Raw genomic sequence first — 22,386 nt, forward strand, 5'->3', positions numbered from 1 at the left:
GGCCGACAACACTGCTGGTGCTTTTCCGACCTCGCTTTGTGCTTCTGCACTGGAGGTTGGTGCACTGAGTCATCAGGCAAACAGTGTAATGCTCAGCGAACATCATTTTCTTTGCACCCTTGGGTTCACAAGAAATTCATCATCCAGAGAATGAACGCAATGATGTACAAAAATACATTTATTTGAAACAATTTCAAAATGACAGTTTCTTTACCGTAGAAATATCGAAATCAAGATGAAACAGAACATTACCGATGATGCATGCATTGTAGATTTTTGTGCACTGAAGAACATTACAATGCTTTTGCCTTCCGAAAAATCACAAATGCAAAGAATCTCTTTTATGGTTCAAGTATGGATTTGTCTGGTGCTTACGGTATAATGTGGCATTTAAGATATCAGATGAGACAGAAGTTTCCAGTGATCAAAGTCCTTTCTTTTACTAGTGGCACTTCCAATGTGCTGGTGCAGATAAAGCACCACATTTTGAAGCATTTGTTCTTTTCTTTCTTTACAAACTTTTATGGACAGTCAGTGTACTATGTTCATTGTACATTCTTCACAATTTCAAAGGGTCTAAGAGAGAGAAAAACAACAGAAAACAAAGACAATATCCATGTGTAGTTAAGGATGGGAGACACTTTTTGATTTCTCTTTTTCTGTCCCCCCTAATTCTGCTTTTCTAATAAGAATCAGAACAAAGTGGCACCATCAAAGCCTTTACCCAAACAAAATCCAGCCAAGCAAACAAGCCTTTGCTTATGGCATGTGTTGAATACAACAAAGCTCTAAAACAATCTTTGTTCAATGTGTGTTCTGTCTGTATTAACAAGGCTTGGCTTGGCTGTTTGGTTTGAGATGAGAGCACTCTGTTCCAGGTAATGCATATGTGATGTGACAGCCTATATCTTTTTGCAGCCTTTCGCTTCTCCTGGAACTGCTGTTTGCTTGAGCTGAGCGCTGCAGGAAACCCTCCCCTGAGCTGTCCAGCTTTCTCTCATTATCACAATGCAGGATACTGGGAGAGCAACGGGAGTCAAGTCGAGACCACTTGGCTTTCGTAGGCTTGGAGAATGCAGAGCTGGTGGGAAGTTGCATGCTGGGAGGACGATGTTCTCTCATTTCAAACTAGATGCAAAGCAGTGACTGGAGCGTTGGTTTGTTAATGGAGGCTAATGGCAGCCAGGGGAGCTCTGTTTGTACACTGTGGATTCATTAAATAAATACAAACTGTTCCTGGCATAGTTGAAGACAATGTTCTAGTTTTGTCACATTGTTAAAATATCAGTAGTTGCACATTTTGAGTGGTGTAAAAATTGTGCCACAATGAGCACCAAAGATGCTGGTAAGACACTTTGTAGAGCATGGACTCATTAGCTTATCTAATCCTCATGAACAGCAATAGCACTTTTTAGGCTTAAAGTTGGGTTTGATAGCATACATGGAAAAAAATGATATGCAAAGTTGAAGCTATGACAACTGAAAATAATGGGAGAAAATGATATTGAAATCCAAAAACTGTGAGCTAATAAGTGACTTATCTTTTCACATTGTACACATTGTGGTTTTCAGATATTACCATGTTGGAGGCCCAGGTGTGTACTGGCACTGAAGGCCACTGAGCATTACAGATTCAATGAAGGGACTGCATCGAGTTACTGTGATTAAAATGGATGTAGGACTCTTCCACTTCAATCCTGCTGCTTTAGATTTGCAGTTCAGAACTTTTTTTAAAAAGTTCAATAACATCGATGTGACTCATTGCTATAAGGCTGTTATATATACACTAATTTAATTTACAAGGAAATTTTACAGTTTACCATTTACCAGTCTTACTCTGGTCTGGTTATGTGCACAGACAGGTTTATTGTATCTCAATTTCTCAAGTTCTTATGTGCAAAAAGCCCAAACATTTTCACTTTGGCCTTACAGTGGTGGAACTGTTACTGACTGAATATGGGCTTGGTTTTTGAGAATGAAATCTCAAAAAGTAGTTCAGGCTGAAGAGTCTAGGCAGAGAAAAATTCATTGACTTTATTAAACTACTTATTACCACCATATATGTTTTGTCATCATTAGTTGGCATCACCGTGTTGATTATGCTACTCTGGCAAGGTCAAAAAACAAGAACAAAGTTTTGTAGAATTACGAGTTGACAATCATGCTGTACTTCACACAGCAGTCCCTTGATCTGAATGAAAACACAATGTGAAATGTATAATACCATTCATTCCTAGTATTTATCATAACCAATTCCTGGTTTAAACCCATGCCAACCACTCGGTGGTGTTAGTGGATAAATCAAGGACTTGTCATATGAAGTTACCCACTAGACAGCATAACTGTTTTAGTACAATACATCCTATTACTGTTGAATCTGGACGGATGAGCAGCCAGCACCACCATGGCTAAAAAGAATCGCAGGAGATTACAAATAATAATATTGGCATGAGCTCCATTGGAAACTGCCACAAACCAAAGAGGAAGCAGAAACCACAACCCAACTGTAAGCCTACTTAAAATAAACACCATGCTTTTCCCAAAGAGTTGAAATTGCGAATTTGATCACTGGTCACCACGATAGATGCATTTTTTCCAAAGTGATTTAACTTTAGTATTGAAGCCAAATCTGAACGATGAGAGCCACAGACTCACTTGCAAATAGAACCGGACTGATATGGGACGTTTAAGGCCAAAACCGCTACAGATATTTGGTGATTCAAACATGGGATATACAGATTTCCCAAACACTCTGCCCGACTCTGCTCGGACCAGCTGGTTATTGTGTTTGTGGTTCCCAGCAGCGAACTTGCAGAGTGCCCTCTGGTGGTCAAATGTCATAACAACAGCATGTCTGAAGGGTGTTTCTCTTGTTTCTTAGCTTTTAAATTCCATTTATCGGCTGTTGCAAATGCCAATATCGATAGATTGATAAATAGCCAGCATTGGCCAACCAATAAATGAGTCGGGCTCTAGTTGCAAATAATTTTTGGTTCAGAGAGTTTAATGACAGTCATCTGGTTAAAAATATTTGATCATCTATTGTATATCTGTACAAATGCAAATATCCTGAAAATGATCCTGTTGAGGATGATCCTTTTAACTTTATTTTCAGAGAAGATGAGGGACATCTGCACTATGCCGATACAGCTCTACCTGCATTAACAGATAAATCCTTTCTGTCAGGTTCATTTCAGCCAACACTCGACTGAAGAAAATGAGAGCAAAACAGAATCAGCAGAATCAACTGGGGTCTTTTGACAGATGATTAGAAAATAACTATTTACAACACTTGCTTATCTACAACACAGAAATTGTGTCCTCAGAAAGAACATGCACAAGTCAAGGACCTTAGCAAAGGAAATCGGTTTCTTTAAGTAATGTTTGACTTTTTAAACACACTTTCAGAAAAAAAAGACCATCGTCAGATCTTCTGTTGCTGCCATGGTACTCAGACTACGAGCATGTAGAAAGTAATAATATATACATTTAACAGAACAGATGACAGTATTGTACATTTCAATAATATTCCCTGTTTGATTGAAGACTCTGACATTATAGTCTATATATAGGCAGAAATGATTTTCAAAGCAAACGCCTTAGGAAATGTACATAACTTTTGATAGATTCCACGAAAGATATTTCACTTTGCAAATGAATGCTGCTATGTAGCTTATACATCCACAAAACTGAATAAGTTTTGTCAGTGATTACAATGATCTCATTGAGTAAATTGACATTAACTGCATGGATGTTGTTGAACGAGACATCCATGCAAGTCTGTATAAATGAGGTCCCTTAGAAAACTATTAACATCAGTTGTGTTGAGAATTACAAAACAAAAAAAAAAGATAACCCCCGAACATGAAGCGCTGCTCCCCCAGTTTTACACACTAGTACAGTTTGGAATCTCCCTTGTGCTCTCGCAGGCATTTCCGACTCCCCCTGAGTATAAATAAAGGAAATGAAAGAGGGGAAAAAAAGCCAAGAACAAAGACAGTTAATTCAGAGCTTTAATGACTATAAAACAAATAGCTTCTTTGACATTGACTCCTTGTACTTAATTTCCATTCAAAGGCTCTGAAGCTATTAAAAAGCGTTGAAATTTGAAAGTGACCCATTATGAAAAATATGCCAGCTTTTGTTATGATATGTTTGGTCCAATTAATTGGAACATGCTCGGTGAGGAAGTTTAGAACCAAATATCGGATGTCTGGACGTCTACCCCATTTGTGTTGTACGTGAGAAACACAAGAATAGCTTTTAATTTACTCTGGCATATAGCACAAATCAATCAGCAACTTCAAGGGCATCTGCAGGAATGTGCAAATAAAAAGCAGAGTTTATTTGTTGTGAAATACATTTCGTTATATCCTCGTCTTTAACCCCTACCTGTGATGGCAGGCAGGGATGATTTGATACACTTTCTGTTGCACTAAATGTATGTAGAGCTGAGCACCTGCTCGAATTTAACCTGCTAAGACCCGAACTCTTTCATGGCATGCATTTTTAATTTCTCTTTGCTATTTGGGCTGATTGGGACGTGATGAACATGATTTTTTTTTTTTTTTTTTTTTACCAGAGTTTCGTTTCTGAGAGAAATGAGATCCACATAGGAGGACATTTGCTTTAAATTTCGATAAAACAGTGGCAGTATAATGTCCTTGTAAGTGGATATCAGGCCCATCGGCAGCCACATGGTACCTTTAATTTAAGAGGAAAACAACAATGTACCATTGTTGCTTCCAAAGTGGAATCAGATGGTATATAGTAATTATGTAAATATGTTGTTTTACAAAGTTTAACACTTATTCTTACACTTATTGTTGTTTTGTTACACTTTACTGTGCGTCCCCGTCCACTGACTCGAGGTGCTCCATGATTTATGGAGAAACTGAAAGTACTCTTGTGCAGGAATACAGATCATATGTAAAAAAAAAAAAAAAAAAAAAAAAGCAACAATCAGACATTGACCTGGATAAAAATATTCAGCTGAAATGAAGCAGGACACTCACGGCCTCGCTGCTTGAGGGTTTCACTAATGTGTGAGTTTCCATTCTCGACAGCTCCTCTGAATTTCAACACACAGGTCAGAAGCAGCCAGCTCTCCAAAACTGTGAAAGTGCAGGAGCTTAATCTGTCTTTTAAACTATCTCAGAGCCAAATCAATCCTGGGACTGCAGCTGCCAGAAGTGCTACATTTCTACTGGTAACAATAGAAAATCCACTCTGTTATATACGGTCAGAGTGGGCAGCAATTAGCTTATCAAACCTATTGTTTTTTATCGTGAAATGAAATATGAATGAATGAATGTCTCTTTTTAAATTGAAGTCAAACTGTGACTGAATGAGGAATGATTAGGCCACTCCCTCTGTGTTTGATGGAGTCCTGCAGCCACATGCTAAACATGTTGGTTTTATTATTTCGTCATTATTCCCAGTACTGTGGGTGTCACTGGAATCTTTTCTTACCCTCTAAAACCCTTTCAGGGGGTTTGTCTACTCTAAGGATTTCATTCTCTGTGAATAATTCAAAAATGGTAAAAAGGAGATTCATTTACTGGATTTCTGTTTAAAAGATGATTCAGATTCAGTATGTAAAGTATCCCCAGGAGGCGATTCTACGCACAGTTATCCTACACATTATCATGTTGACTTTTGCTATAAAGCCATCGACAAAAGAACGTTTGTCCCTGAAATTCCACCTTTATATGCCCTGGCATGTTCTGGCATGTCTGAAACCTCGGTATAGGGAATATTCGGGTTTCCAAACAGTGGACAGTGCACTTTTTAAATGTCCTAAAATACAATCTAGCAGTGACATAGACCTCGCTGGACCACGACAAGGTCACTGAGATCCAGTTTTCATTGTGCTACATGTATATATATTGTATTATATGTATATATATTTTTGAAAATGTCGTAATCATGACTTGATTCGACGCAAAGACACATAGTATTGATATTCACACAGATGAGATTATGGAGTATATAGTACATCGTATACATTCACATTTGTCTCTGGATACCTAAATGCCTTTAAAGTGTGAGTTAGTTAAATCATCTATGTGGCCATTTCCTGTTCATGGATGTTCTCTTGTTTTTACAGCAGGTGAATAGTGTAACCCACCAACACCATGACTACTACTTAAGGTGGCAGTAATGCGTCGAGAACCCAAAATAATATTGAAGTGTATTTGCTTGAAATGCCTGTCCCTACTCTCAGCAGGTACTTACTTTTGACCCTGGCATCCAGCTCCTTCTCCATGAGTTCTTTGGATGTGGAGAACTCACTCAGAGTAATTTTCGGCGTGCTGTCGCCTTGGCCGACCGAGCCGATCATCTCTTGCTCTTTCTCCTGGTTAACCTCAGCATATATGTTGATCCAAGGTATTTTTCTGAGGATTTACAGAAGACAAGATGAGCAAATGTTAGGTAACCATCTCACGGGCAGGTGCGGTGTTTGTGCATGCACACAGTGGGGTTGTTGTGTTTCTAAGGCTATGTAACCGCAGTCCCAAGTTTACATTCATTAGTAAATTACAACCGCGAACACAACTTTATGAATAAATTATTTGATTTTGCAGCCTCATCTCCATCTCTGCCTGCCTGACTCTCTTCATCAGACTCTACACATCAAGCTGCTCTCACCGAGTTTGTCCTGATCTTTATTACTTGCTTCCCTGCAGGGTTTCTTTTTTCTCTCAGGCCAGTTAACTTCAGCAGGTGAGGCAAATAAAGGTCAGCATAACTATAACATGTGTAACTACAGGATTCATCAGATCAAAGGAGAAAAAAAACTCTGGTCTTAGTTTTGGTTAACCTTTAAATAATCAATATTTTGATGCTATATATTTTTGCTGGTTATTTCATTACCTGCAGGTTTGAAGTTCACTGACAGCTGACATCTTCAAAGGTAGTTTTTTCTTACATATTATGAATCAATCGGCACACCTTTAATATAATTATAACTGGTTTGATTATCCAGTTTGTCTTTATTGACTCTTTTGCACAGAGTAAGCTTTGGGATGAATGAATTTGAGCCGGTCTGTACTAAATGTGAACTGCCTGTTCTTTTGTCTCACTGCTTCCAGCTGTGCCCGAGATGTTTTGGCAGGATCAACATTTTTTAGAAAAATGAAAATTATTTTTCTTTCGAGTTAAAAATGTGGGTTTTTAAGAAGTCTGGCAGACTGATGCACTGAGCTACTTTTTCAAAGATGATTCTGTTTCCTGGTGCTGACAAACTGTAAACTTGCCTTGACTGTAATTACACTCGAGTGCCTAATTTATAGACAAATTACAGTAACACTGGTTTCTTTTCTCATCTGCATTTATACCACCTAATATAGATCTTTATTTAGACACTATCCAATTTATTTGCAATTACTATACATTTGGGTTATTAATTGCTCTGTTTTGTCAACTGTAAGATTTTTTGAAAAATGCATCCTCTTTAGACTAATGGGAAAAATTTCATATCCATAATTAATGACAGCTTTTCCATTTCCCTCAGACTTTTCAAAAGAATCATTTTGAGGATGAATAATTTATTCAGCAAATAAGATCCGAGGCAGAGAAGCCGCATATTAAACCATTTACTGCTCGTTTTCTCTGAATTTTGTGACTGATTGCTGCACACGCCTCATGCACTGGAATCTCACAAGTATGAGTGACAACTGCAGAGTGATCTATCAATTGAAAATACCAAATATGACTATAATAGATTGGTCTAGACAGGGCTCATCTGCTATCATCAATAATGAAGAACAGAGTAATAGCTATATAGTGGGGCCCTACAGCAGGTGGAAGTAATCAGAAAGATGTGCACCTCTTGAATTTGTAGATGAGAAACACCGCGAGGCCGAGAAACACAACTGACAGGAGCATAAGCATCGCTGAGCTGCTGTGTCTGGGGCTCGAGTCCACTAAGGGCGCTGTGGGAGCAGGAAGGTGCACAGAAATGACAGTAAACAGTCAAAATAAAAACAACATAATGTTAATCAACAGTTGACAAATGAGACAGTATAGAAATAAAAATAGAAATTTGATTCATTAAAACCAACAACAGACAAAAGTACAGTTAGATTTATAATAGAAGTCAACTAGATGTGGCTAAATGCTAATGCTAATACTGCTGTATGTAAGAAGTACAAAATGTTTGTGGACACCATTTGTATGAATGCATAAATGATCTCGGTTTATCAACATCTTGAGCAGTTTCATCATAAAGATGCTAGATTTTAAAATGTAAAGAACTTCTGAGGTTTGAAAGTTTAGCTCAGTCAAAAGTGTTTTCCTCATTTCCTGTATTCACAATATTTTCTTTTGTTAAACTATAAGTGTAAGATTAAAACAAAAACTGAATTCTCCTTGTTGGCTGATATTTTGACTGCCAGTTTCAATTATTTAAACTAATTTTTCCTCCATGGTGGACAGCTAAAAAGAACGATAGCTAACTAAATCCTGACCTGGAGGGGTGGGGTGGGGCGGTTACGTCAGACGTGTTGAAAGTAGAGTTATTTATTGTTATTTATTTGTTGTTATATGTTGTTATTTCTGCTATTTTTCCCATCACAACTACATGTTATCTTAATAAGACAGTAAGGGGAAGTGCTTTGTTCGCTTCAGACCCTAGAATTTAAACTCAGACGTTATAGTTAAGTTTGTGCTGTTCTTATGACTGCACCTTCAAATTTCTCATCCAAGTCCATAACTGACAAACACTTGATAATCATTTGATGGAACCGGTACAGTTTCATGATCAGAGCTCTAATGTGCGTCTACCTACAAAGGCCCCACACAGATGTAAACTGAGGTGACTGCACATCCAGGTGAGTTAAAGTTTCAACTGTGGTAGAAAAAAAATGAGTTTGTGTCATGAAAGACTACTGGCTGAGATTCTCCCTGAGACTGAATTGTCCTGATGTCAGGGACAATCAGGTGTGGACGACAACCTTATCATGGCAGTCTGTGGGCAGCTCAAGCTGTAAGAATCCACTTTGACATACAGAGGCAGAAAGAATGGAGGTGGATCAAACACCAGGAGATACTGCTCACTCATTGCCCAATGACCAGTGAGCATATCCTGGGTTATTCTCCAATTATAATTGACTGTAATTAATAGACAATTATGGGTACCAGTATTAATAGCTGTAATTAATAAAATGGATTCCACGTTGTACTTAATTGTGACTTGAATAAAGGAACTGGTCTGATAAAGTCTTTATAGAAATGTGCATCCTCACTTCTATGCAACTGGAAGCCTTTTAAAACCTCCAGGTTTCATTCACTTCTGAAATGGATGTCCACAGTAAAGTAGGAAAGATCGCAGGACCTCCAGGGAATGTATTATAGTGTATGTATATCCTCCTGAGAACTGAGGAAGAAAAGAATCTTCCCATTGAACTTTTTTTTTTGATTTCCTGCGTCTTTGGGGCTAACACCCAGACACATGAGATACCAATGGAAAGTCCAGGATTTCCTCTATTTAGTGCATCAGGACTTAGTCAAAAGATTTATGTCCATTTCAGAGGACATAAATGAATGGGCTGGTTTTCGGGAGGATATAATGCTAGTTTCTAGGTATTGGTTGCCTTTTACAGGGAGATTTTCTGGGTTTCCAAAAATACTACAGTGACTCTATTCTGCATGAGTAACAATGCAAAGTTTTGTCAGAATGGAAAAAATGAACAAGACTCTCACTTCTGAAAAGAGATACACCTGAAATAGTTCCTGGCACTGTGGTAGCACCTACAGGGAGAGTACCTTGAAAAAGCATGTGAAACAAGGAAAACAGGCACCTCTTCAAAAGCAAAGAGTAGTCACATCCATTATTGATTTATCTTTTTCTCTTCTTCTAGTTTGAATGAAGCGAACCTTTAAAAATCCTGCAGGCCACCGGGGTCAGGGTTGGGCTTCCATTGGGCCACATATTAGACCTGGAAGATGTTACCTTACAATAATTAATTTTTTGAATTCATTTCTGATAGAAACCTTTGCTTCAGATGTTCCAAATATGTGTAAATTCTATAAAAAGGACAGATGCCTGGCGTATTGTGACCTGTTACATGTTAAATCAGACATAGGCAACTCCAGGCCTCGAGGGCCGGTGTCCTGCAGGTTTTAGATCTCACCCTGGGTCAACACACCTGAATCAAATGATTAGTTCATTACCAGGCCTCTGGAGAACTTCATGACATGTTGAGGAGGTAGTTTAGCCATTTAAATGAGCTGTGTTGGATCAAGGACACATCTAAAACCTGCAGGACACCGGCCCTCGAGGCCTGGAGTTGGACAACCCTGTGCTAAAGGGTCAAAAACTTCTTTTCTTTATAGTTGTACCCCGAACACTGTAGTATACTGTATATCCAGAACAATAATGACTTCCGAGATTATGTTTTTATCTTTAACATATGAAACACTGTAAGACGTTGTAGCGTGAAATTATACTTTCTGCTGATGGGCAAAACAAACTGACAGTAGCAGGAAATCCAAAGATTCCAGGTGAATTTAAAACGGTTAAATGCACCAACATTCATTCAAAAAAGTACCCAACCAAACAAGTGTTCAGTGTGATTAATATCACACATTATTTTGAAGAGCGCATTAACGTCTGTCGCTGAAGAAAAAGCCCGATGCATTTCTGTGACGGGTTTAGTGCTACGTGAGCCCGCCGCTAAGAGATGGAGGCACGCGTGCCGATGACCTTTCTCAAGCAGCTTGAAGGCTTTTTCAGACCTTTTCTTGGGAGGTGAAATATAAAGAGGGATCCAGCTGGGTACACCTCAATGTCATTAGAGTGCAGCACACCACAAAACGTCACAGAGCAGTACATGCCAGGCTGTTAATACCTATCACTTTGAGCTGCAGACAACTCATGGCTGTGTGCCTCCAGAGACTGTGCGCCTAATGAAACCAGCCAAGCAGTGAATATAAGGTAAGACCTGTCCAGCAGCGGGGCACAGGAGCTGCTGAGCAGTACCAAGCTCCAACCCAATAAAAAAGTAGAGGTTTACAGTTTAGCCATGTTATTTACAATTACTGTGTCTCCCTGAATCAGCACTGATTTGATACGAGTGCATTTTTTTGACACAAGAGCATTTGAGGGTCTCTAATGTCAACCAGCCTTGACACAAAACACTGCTGATGACTTCTTGAGCGATTCCAAATTCTGCCCTGAAATTGTACAGTGTTCTTTCTCAAGGACTAAATAATCAACATAATTATACTCAGTGTAACACTCATTTTGTGGTTGGATGGCTGTAAAAGAAATAGAACAGATGTTCAGCTTTTGATGGCAGGCATAAAAGATCCCTCTTCTCAAGGAGCTCCACTTAAAACCGAACCCCTCCCATCCTCGCCTGTGTTCTTTCGCCTGGGATAGACGAGGTCTGACAGGAATTTTAATTGGTGGCCCAAAGAAAAATTCTTGTTGTCAAAGCACAGTTATTACAGTTCTGTTTCTCAGCACATGAAAATGAAAAATGGAACATGCGGGCCATAATTACATTACCCCCAGAAGTTAATATTATAGATGATGAGTTGATGGCAAAATTGAAAGCTATGACAGCAAATGTTTCTCACCCAGTGTTAACTGTGTGTTGTAAACGATCACCCTCACACCGGGCTTCAGCTCAAACTCCACCAGGTTTTGGTTCAGTGCACTTACAATTGTGTCAGAAGCCTGTTAAAACATATAACAAGGCACCGTTTTGTACGCACAATAATAAAGTTGGAGGAATTTGAACTCCTCGTGAATTTCACCTAGAGACACCCATACCCGCTCTAGCGCTTCCTCACTCTTTTTCTTGCCCTCTGATTGGTTCTTATAAGGCAACAGGAAGAGCTCAGCAGCTGTTGGCACTCCGGGGAACACCGCTACCAGGAGCTGCTCCTCTGGGAATTCGGCCACCTGTCACAAGATAGAAATATGTTTTTATTTACCATCACTGTGTGATACTGTGAAAATAACAAAAGCTTTATGGCATCATAAGGCTTAAAGTCATTGACAGGACTTCAAACACAGTAGTTTGGTTAAAGCTTCCGGAGTCTCGGGGATACACACAAAGTGTCCTTTGGCGTATCTAAGAGAGCTGCAGCATTAGATGCAATCCTGAAAGCGCTACGAAACAGTGCTGTAAATCACACGCCTGCCAACAAGGAGGCCGCAACAAGGAGCTTTTACCTGCTGGGTTAGTGTTACGGTTAGTTTCACTCACTATTTACAATATTCACCATTCACTTTGAAACAAATACCCAGTGCATACAAATGTCGTGCTGGGCGATCTTGACCAAGTGGCCATATGAGACTAGCCAGAAGTGAAACAGGTTAAAGCTCGCAGTGAATATTTGGGTGGAGTATGTTTAAAAGCCATTATGAAGCAGCTGTGAGAAGTGACTAAGATTTACATGAGAATAGATCAACATAAACTATTTTCACATGAAAATGTTGGACACTTTGGGAGAAACTGGTTCAAAATGCAGGCTGTCTGTCATTTTGAGAGACATGGTTGCAGAAAATTCATATATAATTAACAATATACAGAATAGACTATGCGTGATGAGAAAAGATAGCCAGAGGCACCAACTGTGTCATCACTTTGTATGCAAACTCCATCATAACAGTTCAGTCCCTGTTAAGGTGCTGCAGCCGTTGAGCCTCAACAGGGAAATATGAATTCAGCAGATGTGAACTGGGATCTTTCTTAAGTGTACTCCTGCTGGATGAACCCTTTGTTCTGCTCTACACCCTCTAGCACCCTCACAGTTTTAATCTGCCACAATGATGGACAGCCTTTAGAGTTTTCCATCATTTCCCATCAAGTAACAAAAGTCTTGACAACATTGCAACCAAAGGTTGAGCTGAATTTTTTGCTGGTGACACAGTTGTTAAGTATGCAATAGGAGTTAGTCTTTGTCACCTGTATTCGCACTGATGTAACTACTCAGTTTAGGTAGAGGATGCAGAGCATGCTGACTCGCTGTGAATTCACTTACCTGGAGAAATTGGTACAATTAACCATCAGACAGTATTGGAGATCATGAAGACCATTAAATTTCTAATTTAACTGTGTTGAATATTTGTCGTCACTGGGTAATGTCTAGAAAATGTCACGACTGCAGTGTGAAAATGGCTGTAGGAAGGTATGTCTTGGGTTAAAGGCATCTTACAGTGAGACAATGCTAGCTTCATTTGGTGTGTGATTACTGCATTCGCTCCCGCTGGGACAAAAGCAGCTAGATTATAAAGAGTAGCAGTTACCAAGCAGCTCGGAATAACTACACACTGTAAGATAACACAAAAACATTTTATCTGCTGAACAGTTTCATTACAAGAAAACTCATCTGGCTTTACACCGAAACACTGCATATTACATAGTTATGTCTATTGTCAGAAACTTTAGGATTCAGTGTAATGACCCATCAGAAGATTCCTTTGCGGTCTTAAGATGGAACTTAATTATGTGTTCAGTCTCCCACTAAGATATAATTACCTGCCTGTGAGTTTCTGCTCAAATTAACTGGTTGTATTTATTCAGATCTTAAGCTTGAGAGTCAACAAGTATTTAGATGTCGATCATCCTCAAACAGATTTGTGTCATTATATCACTTTTGACTCTTCCCTTATAGTTTGTGTCAGTCAGATGTTAAATTTCTCTGTAGAGTGTTTTAAAGCCAATATGGTGGTGAGGGAAAACTACAGCAATGATTATTTTACTCTGACAACTCAAAAAGCCCTTTGAGTCATCACCTGAGTAGGAAAGCACTCTATTATTACCAGTGCAATTATATTTTTTAAAACCATCATAGTTCAGAAACACTAAAGAAATAATCAGTCATATGAGACATCTCTATGAAGCATCTCAGTCTGTAAGATATGGACCACACAAAGATCCCATACTATGTGTTAATAGACCTCTCTGCATCGAATCATATCTGTTATTAACCTCTGTCTCTCTTCCACAGCATGTCTTTATCCTGTCTTCCTTCTCTCACCCCAACAAATCACAGCAGATGGCCCCGCCCCTCCCTGAGCCTGGTTCTGCCGGAAGTTTCTTCCTGTTAAAAGGGAGTTTTTCCTTCCCACTGTCGCCAAAGTGCTTGCTCATAGGGGGTCATATGATTGTTGGGTTTTTCTCTGTATTTATTACTGTAGGGTCTACCTTACAATATAAAGCGCCTTGAGGCGACTGTTGTTGTGATGTATAAATAAAACTGAATTGAATCGGGACAACATTAAAACCACTGACAGGTAGAGTAAATGGCTTTGTGCATGTCAATACAATACATTGCCTTGCTGAGAAAGCTGTGTCCTGGCATGCCAAATCTGATGCCAAATTCTCCTGTACCACTCATCTACCCATCTAGATTCGTGCAGATTAAGCTCATTCCTCTAAATAACAAAGACATTCCCAAATCACAGCAGTCAGTAAGCAACTGCATCCCTGCTACACTCAACAACAAATCATCAGATGCACTGCATTCTGGTGAGGTTTTCCATGTCAATAGATACGTTATCTACTGCCCAAGACAACACAGCTCCCAGGATTACAGGGACACAGAAACCCTGATTTGGCATCTGGTCAGGATACCTCCTCGGCACCTCCTTTGGTAGGTCTTCCAGGTTTGCCCAGCTGGGAGGAGACCCCAGGGTACACCCAGAGAAAAACTCTTGCCTGGAATACCCTGTTAATCCTGCAATCACAATTTGACTTTGTGAAAGTGAAAGATTGTGGATTATTCGACGGGATACAGCGGATCTACTTCACCACCGGGTAGAGAGGGAAGGATTGTTGCCAGTGCCTGGTATCAGACACCCACCCTCACATCCCCAAAGGCCCAGTGTCCATGCCCTGATGGGTCCCGCGTGTGTGAGCCGTTCAACATTATAGCATTAGATTATATTATAGTCGATTAGCATGTTTGCTATTAGTATTTACAGACCTCATGCAATCTTTAGCATTTGAGGCAACCATCACCAGCATTCTGGAAAACTGACAGCAGAATAACTGTGTTCACTGTCTAATATTGTCCCTAACAGCTGTTCTGCTTCACAAGAGTCACACAGAAAGAGAGACAGAGATACAGATGGTGCTGCAGAGCTACAAAGACACACAAAAAGTGTTGACCTTTATCACAAGCCCATAAATGGACACACAAAACACTTTCCCAAGCATGACTTTTCAGAAAAGAACAGAGTTTTCACTTGACGGTGTTCATAGTGTACATAATGTTCGATGCCAGAGTGTCTCAGTTGGATATTTCTGCAATTTCTGCTCAGTTAAGTTTATAGAATGACTGTAGCCGTTTTAATAGAAATGCTGACAACTACTATTAGATGGTGTAAATGTAAGACTCAGGATTCTGGTATCTAAAGCAGATTCTAGATAACAAAGTTTTAATTGAGTTTTTGTGGGGCAGTGTTCACTGTTTTCAGCTGTTTTACATTAAATGTAACCAGAGATGTTTAAACAGTGCCTCCAAGTCCAAACTGCCCTCTAACCAATCAGCACGTATTCATTAATTACAGAGAACAGTTGGATGAATGCGTTTGAGCTGCAGTTTCTAGCCATGTCAAAAAACGTATTTTTAAAGGGTCAATAACTGTTTCTGTTTTGTGTCCACAGAAACATTATTTTTTCAAGCCATTAGCTTTTAACAGTTTATGCAGTACAAGCAAGAATGGGGGGCAGTGCCCGTGTGGCAATCACTCTTCATTTTAGAGCCTTTGATGTTTTTATGTTTTCCCTCTGGCCTGGGGTGGACAACGGAGCAGGTAAAGGCAAAGCACATCAATTATCGAACAGAAAAATCACTATTTGAGTAACAAAGCAGTGGACAAATGATAGCCATGGGCATGTCTTGCAATGGGAGAAGAGGCAGTGGAGAGGGAGATAAAGTGAATGGGATGACAAAGGAGGCAATAGCCTGTGGGAAAAACAGAAAAAAATCAATGCACTTGGACCATGTTGACTCGCACAGCAATCTGTCCTTAGTTTAAAAATCTGGCGGATCATCTGGAGTGCTCCTTTTTTGATATACTGCAAATTCATCACGGATACAAAAATTAAATCGGGATGGTAAACAGAAGAGAGGTGAGATCCTCAGAGAGGACAAGCTGCAGGGAAGTCGGCTCAATTTGGTTTGATATAAAGATTTCACAATGCAATATTTTGCAAGTTCATTTCAAGAAATACTATTTGAAGAAGATAAACTCCAGAGGGACTCAGCACTGAAAGTTATTATCCTGCTACACTTTCACTTCTTTTTCAGCAACTAAGTTTTTGACTTGAAACGCTTTAGTTTAAATGTAAAGCAGATAACCTCCACTGACATTTCAGCGTTTTGGAAATGATTTTGTATTTGTAGCTTAAACAATATTTAAGACATGCACCCAGATGTTGACCTTGAATTACTAAAACAATAAAAACAACTCTTTAACTACTGTTGCCTCTCTCTCTAAGCATAAACATTGTTGTAGTAAAACTTTCAACTAAATGTTAACCTCTCTTTCTTAGCTTAGCATGTTAGCATGACACCTAAAATTCTGGCTGGTGGGAAGCTCACATGTTTTTCCAGGTATGTTTTCCAGGTTGTTCAACAAATGAACATTTTGTTCTGATGACAGCACCTAATTAATTAGATTAAAATCAAGTGAAAGGTGATCTAATAATCTATCTGAACCTGAAGAAATTACTGGTGATACAGGAATAAGCAAAAAAATGGAACCACCAATGTCATATGAGTCATCTTTACTGGGTGTCACAACATGAGCTCATTTGAGGGACAGATGTTGCTTTTTGTTACCAGAATCTATTAAAAAGAATATGAAAGAAGTAAATGCAAATACAAACTTATTGCAATTCTTGTTTAATTCCAAAATTCCATCATATTCCAAAGCAAAAAGGAATATGATGAAATGTAATCAAAGAAAAATAATTAACCAGAAATGCAGATTTACTGTCGACTGCCATTTCTCTCCATCTACTTAATCACTACATTATTCTTTCTCAGCAACATTGTCCAAAGTTTGTCCATGGACCACCCCAGGTGCACAGGTAAGGAAGACGAAAAATACTCCTAAAAAACAAAAATAATTAATAGCCAGTTGTGGACTGGCCAAACGATATAACCCGATTCTTGTTGACAAACATCTGAGATTTCAACCCTGGTGTTGCTGTGAAAACGATGGTCAGGTGATCACCGACATCAGCGGGACTCCTCCTCTGGAGATGAAGATGGTACTACCTTTCATTAACCGAATATTTCAAAGATTTTTCAAAGATTTTCTTCACTCATAAAGCCTCATATGCATTCCAGTCATTTGAAAGTAAGTTAATTGTCAACATCACAACTGAGAGCAGATTCAAATGATGAGAGTATCACATCAGCGTGGATGGTTTACCAGGCTTCAGATGGATAAAAAAAAAAGATAAAAAATCAGCGCCTCCGGGGAAGCAATAAAGAGACAATAGCTTGATAGCTTGCATTAACCTTCGAGGGAAGCTATGGAGGAGGATGAACACTGTAAACTATATGAGTCTGAGCAGAGAAACGTTAAGGGAATATGAAAGGGAGGTGGCTAAGGAAAGACAGAGTGGACTGAAATAACCTTGATTACTGAACGCACGTTCAGGAACAGCAGAAGCGCCGGGAATGAAATGAGCCTATAGGCGAAGAGTGCAAAATCATGACATGATACATTCGGCGGTGGTGCACCTTCGTTAAATGGACCTTGACTTTAATTGCGATTTGTTCTCTTCCTCATCTCCTATTTTATTGTTTGGGAGTTGTTTACTATGTTGAAATGCCATCAGTTGTGGACTGGCCTGTGTCTCCACCAAGACTCCTCAGCCATAACAAAATGGAGGAAAAATAACCCTTCCTGTCACCACTTGGACGATATGTTTGTCTGGAAATGAACTTTGTGTCAGATGCAAACACATAAACAGATCTACAGCCCTTTCACATAAACAAGTATCTGATATGAAAGTCTAACAGCGTAATACGAAAAGATGAAAAGTGGCAATTCAGACACTAGTGTAATATAATGGAAAAAGAAAAACACATATAGCAACTGTCGCTCTACTTTTTCATTTGGATTTCACTTCAAGGAGAACTGCATGGTTATGTATTGTAATCTTAGTTCTATGATTGATGACACAGCTCTCTAATGTGTACTATGGCACTGAAACTCAGCATGTGATAAACCGAGTGCACCAGAGTTCTCGGTGTGAAAGTAGAGTAATTATCCTTCTCCACATCACAAATGGCCCATTTCACTGGAAAAAAAATCATTCTGAATCAATTTATTATTATGAATTCAGACTTTTGATTCTGCATGTCATGCCTCAATAAAAGCTACCCGTAGGCCCAGACTACAGGAAAGACAGGCGTTTGAGCTGTGAACACAGTGCAGTCAAGTGTAGGTGGTAACTGTGATGTAAAGGAGGAGAAAAGCATTTGAAGCAGACACTTGACATGACTCACAATGAGGGAGAAGTAACGCAGAAAAACATCACCTGCGGGCCACTTGTGCTCCCACATTTCTTCCACTGTTTGCACAGGTCTAAATCATACTGTATCAGCATGACTTAGGACTGATCGTTTTTCTTGACTGTTGGTTTAAAGGTGACGTTCTCAAGACATGTAATTAAAACCACAAATAATATTCAACGGTAAAGGTAATCTGAGGCAATGCATCTCTTTACTGCTGCTTAACAGAACATTAAAATTAGTTAATTAAGAAATATGTTTTCAAACCACAAAACTGTTTAAAATCCTGTTCAGAATACTTTTATTTATATACCACCAACTCACAACAGCACTTGCTTTTATATTGCAAGCTAAAGACCTCACACTGTTTGAGGCAGAACTTGTCAACAATGGGAAGGAAGAACTCCCCTTTAACAGGAAGCGACCTCCACCAGGGCCAGACTCAGGACGGGGCAGCCGTCCGTGAGCAGACGATTTGATTTAAGACAACTTAAAATTGTATTGCCAACATCTGTCATTCTGTGTTTAAGAGAATTTTAAAAAACACCACAACAACATTTTTTTGTATTTAGTTATTAATGTTGCTAACTATTAATATTCATTATTACTGCTTATTATTATCATTATTATTATTAAGGAAATATTAACTTTATTTATAAAGCACTTTCAAACAAAGTGCTGAGTTATTTGAAGATAAAAGATAAAAAATAAACAATATAAGTTAAAAACTGATAGTAACTAAAAAAGTTATAGACATAGAATTAAAACACATAGGTAAGATAAGAACCTCTGCAGTGTCAAGTGATAAAACTTGCCTGGTTTTAACTATGTTCCTTAGGTGATAAAAGGCAGTCCTTGTTGTCTCTTTCACATGGGAAGGGGGGGTCAAACCACACGGCCAAGTTCTTTACCTTGTCCCTGCAATTTATGACACAGTCATCTATTTTCAAGGTGAAATTTTGGGACCTTCTTCAGTATTATCTCCTAGTATTTCATTGGACAACTTCCTTAGTGGAAGCCCCTTCCTGATCACTTGTAGTTGCAGCTGCAATTTCAACACATGACTAGACTAAAAACATCAACAGCTTCCGAGGAATGAAGATATGAACATAACTTTTACTGTTTTTGCATGGAGGAAAAAGAAGACAGAGTACTAACTGTTCCCAGAAAAGAATCAACTCCACTGCTGCTAACACAGTATTAGCTGTTTGGCAGCATGCTAACATGAAGCTAATCGCGCAGTAGCCACACTGATGTCTGTTGACCTATGACCAGCCGGAGCAGGTAACACAACCCTGTTTCTACCACAGAATCACTGTGGAGATGTTAAATCTTCCTGGGGCCGGTTTCTAACTTTGCTGTTTGCTTTGTATTCAAATTGAAACACCAAAAGAAAAACTTTGTGAGTCCTCATTAGGACAGGAATGTGTATCTGTATGCGGGACTGTAGCCTCGGGTTTATAGTTTTAACTGGTGACTATTTGACATTGCATCTCAGGGACAGACATCATAGTAATACATAAAAATAAAAACAAAGTCACAAGGTCGAAGTCTAGCCTCACGGGGTCACTTTATTCGACTGTTTTAGATTGCTGAGAAAAAAAGAAGGAACGATTAATCCGACTGAGCAGCAAGCAAAAGGTAAAATTGAAATATGAACTTTTTAAAGATTATAAAAAGGTAAAAGTCTAAACTTCAGACATCGACACCATTTCTCACATGCTGAAATAGTTTAATCATGAGTGAATTAACACCAACATCAACAGAGCTCTATTTAACTTTGGTAATTAGTGAAGTACGCAGGCTTTCAATCGCTTGAGAAGACATCAATAACTGCAGTGATTTATTTAAGAGGGAGTCAAGTTGGAACAAATATAAATAACACAAGTCTGTCCGCAGGATCGTTAATATCAGTTCAGCCTTAACTGCTTTAGTGGAGTCTTGTTATTGCTAATAAACAGCACGATGAAGAAAAGCTAAAAAACTCACTTTTAAGGCAAATTACTTGAAGCGAAACCGCACAAAATTCACAGCGAACGCTAAAACAATCAGCTCGCAAACACGGGTCTGACTCTGGGGTTATCCGGGTTACACACGAGCTCCCCTTGAACCACTTTAAACGTTCCTCCAAAGGCTCCCACCTGCAGCTCCAAATGCTCGATACGCTGTTAAGATGGCTAAGAGCACAGCAAAAAAATGCAGCACTCTATTCATGAGCTGTGAATGGGGAGATGAGTAGCACTTAGCAGTGATGGGTGAGCTTCCCACACACACACCGAGAGCACTCGCACACCTCCTACGATCAAGTGCGCGCACACAAACACACATTAGCCACAGTGACAGGTATCGTCACTCCTTGGTCTCCTAGGCTTGAAGTTCATTTTCTGACTTTAAAATTAAGAAATCGGCGCTCGTGAAGGCGTCTCGGGAGAGAAGGAAAGCAGAGTCGTCTTCACACCTGTCTGATGATGAATCACGGGGTGGCCGAGGGCGTTCTCTCGCTGCACCAGTGAGCCCAGAGTATTGGACCGCAAAGGGGTATATGAAATAATTGAGAAATAGCAGGATGAGACAGAAAGTAGGAGTAAAGAAAAAACGATGGAATGGAAAGAATCTCAAGATGGAGAAATGGAAGGATGGAAGGGAAGGAAGAGAGAAGGAAGCAGAGAGAAAATGAAAATCACTCACTTGGAGCAGAGCCTTCTTAATTACTCTCCCCACATCCTGCCTCCACTCGGGTATGTCAGGGTTGAACTCGTCCAGATTAGGGGAGAAAGATAAAAGTAGAGATTTGAAGAATTCTGTCGAGGAGAGTCGGGGGAGAATCAGCCATTAATTCACTCCCATCCGAAGGCATTATTCTCAGTGAGCTGTGCCAACTGTCATTTTGCTCAAGTCGAGTTTCAGGTAGTTAACACTTGATGAAAAGAAGAGGCTTTCTCATATCCCCCGCACTTCCCTTTGGCTAAATGTACCAGATGCACTTCTAGATAATTAGAAAATGTCACAGCTTTACGCCAACCCATTCTCTGGTAATAAATCATTGCATTTTACAGATACTTGCTGCTGGATCACTTCATTTTAAATGAAGACATATTCTTTAGAGGTTCCAGCAGTAATGTGATATATTTTAGTCAAGTAGGAGCTGTTTTACACCTTATACAGGGTAAAAAAAAAAAAGAAAACAGTAAATTTGGAGGACTTAGATTAAAAGTATTTAACTGCCTTCCATTAAACTGCAGTTATGTGTTGTTTCCAGCTCTGGGAGCACAGTTAACAAATACTGACCTTTGACTGCTATAGTCTTAGTGTCCTGCAAGATGGTGTTGCTGGCAGCCACCTGAACAGTTATGGTGTGCATTCCCTCACTCTGAAAGGTGTGCGAGATGCTTCCATCCAAAGTTATCACAGGCTGCAAGCACAGTTTTTAAGTTACAGGTAAACATAGAAATCATGTCCTAATTTCTTTCCAAGTTCAATGTGTAACATTGGTGAAACTGCATACCATGACACCAAAATCCCTCATGAGGAGGAACATGAAGTAGTATGTTATAAAAACTGTAACGGGTACTCATTTATAAGTATACACAGTGAGAGTTTAGGCCCTACCAAACAGAAGATGACTAATATTATAGTGATAGTTTCGGTAGTAGCTTAAAAGTGTTGTTTCTGCTTTAAAAAACAAAACAAAAAAGCATATCCAAACAGAATCAGTGTAATACATATACTCTAACAACTCCAGCAACTGTTACCATGACCACATCACAACAGATATGGAAGAGGAATCCGGTCTTTAAGTCTGATGTCATTAGCTGTTTCCGGGTCCAAACTCCGCTTCAGGTCAAAGTCAAACGAACGCTGCAGCATCACTGAGAGTTACAAACTGGC

The 22,386-nt window shown here is 39.3% G+C and overlaps 1 protein-coding gene across 3 annotated transcripts in view; it reads right to left on the reverse strand.

Annotated features, from left to right (window-relative positions):
• Positions 1–222: 222 nt before the first annotated feature.
• Positions 223–22,386, reverse strand: part of sorcs3 (sortilin related VPS10 domain containing receptor 3) — a 233,671-nt gene continuing 211,507 nt past the window's right edge. For all 3 annotated transcript variants that reach the window (XM_031744408.2, XM_039614103.1, XM_039614102.1), the window contains exons 21-27: positions 21,787–21,910; positions 21,187–21,299; positions 11,783–11,914; positions 11,587–11,686; positions 7,832–7,937; positions 6,238–6,398; positions 223–3,945 (exon numbers count right to left, since the gene is read on the reverse strand). In XM_031744408.2, coding sequence (XP_031600268.2) covers positions 3,887–3,945; positions 6,238–6,398; positions 7,832–7,937; positions 11,587–11,686; positions 11,783–11,914; positions 21,187–21,299; positions 21,787–21,910 — 795 coding nt within the window. In that variant the 3' untranslated portion in view covers positions 223–3,886. The remainder of the gene's footprint in view (positions 3,946–6,237; positions 6,399–7,831; positions 7,938–11,586; positions 11,687–11,782; positions 11,915–21,186; positions 21,300–21,786; positions 21,911–22,386) is intronic.

This window comes from Oreochromis aureus, linkage group 6 (genome assembly GCF_013358895.1).
Source record: "Oreochromis aureus strain Israel breed Guangdong linkage group 6, ZZ_aureus, whole genome shotgun sequence".
Lineage (NCBI taxonomy): Eukaryota > Metazoa > Chordata > Actinopteri > Cichliformes > Cichlidae > Oreochromis > Oreochromis aureus.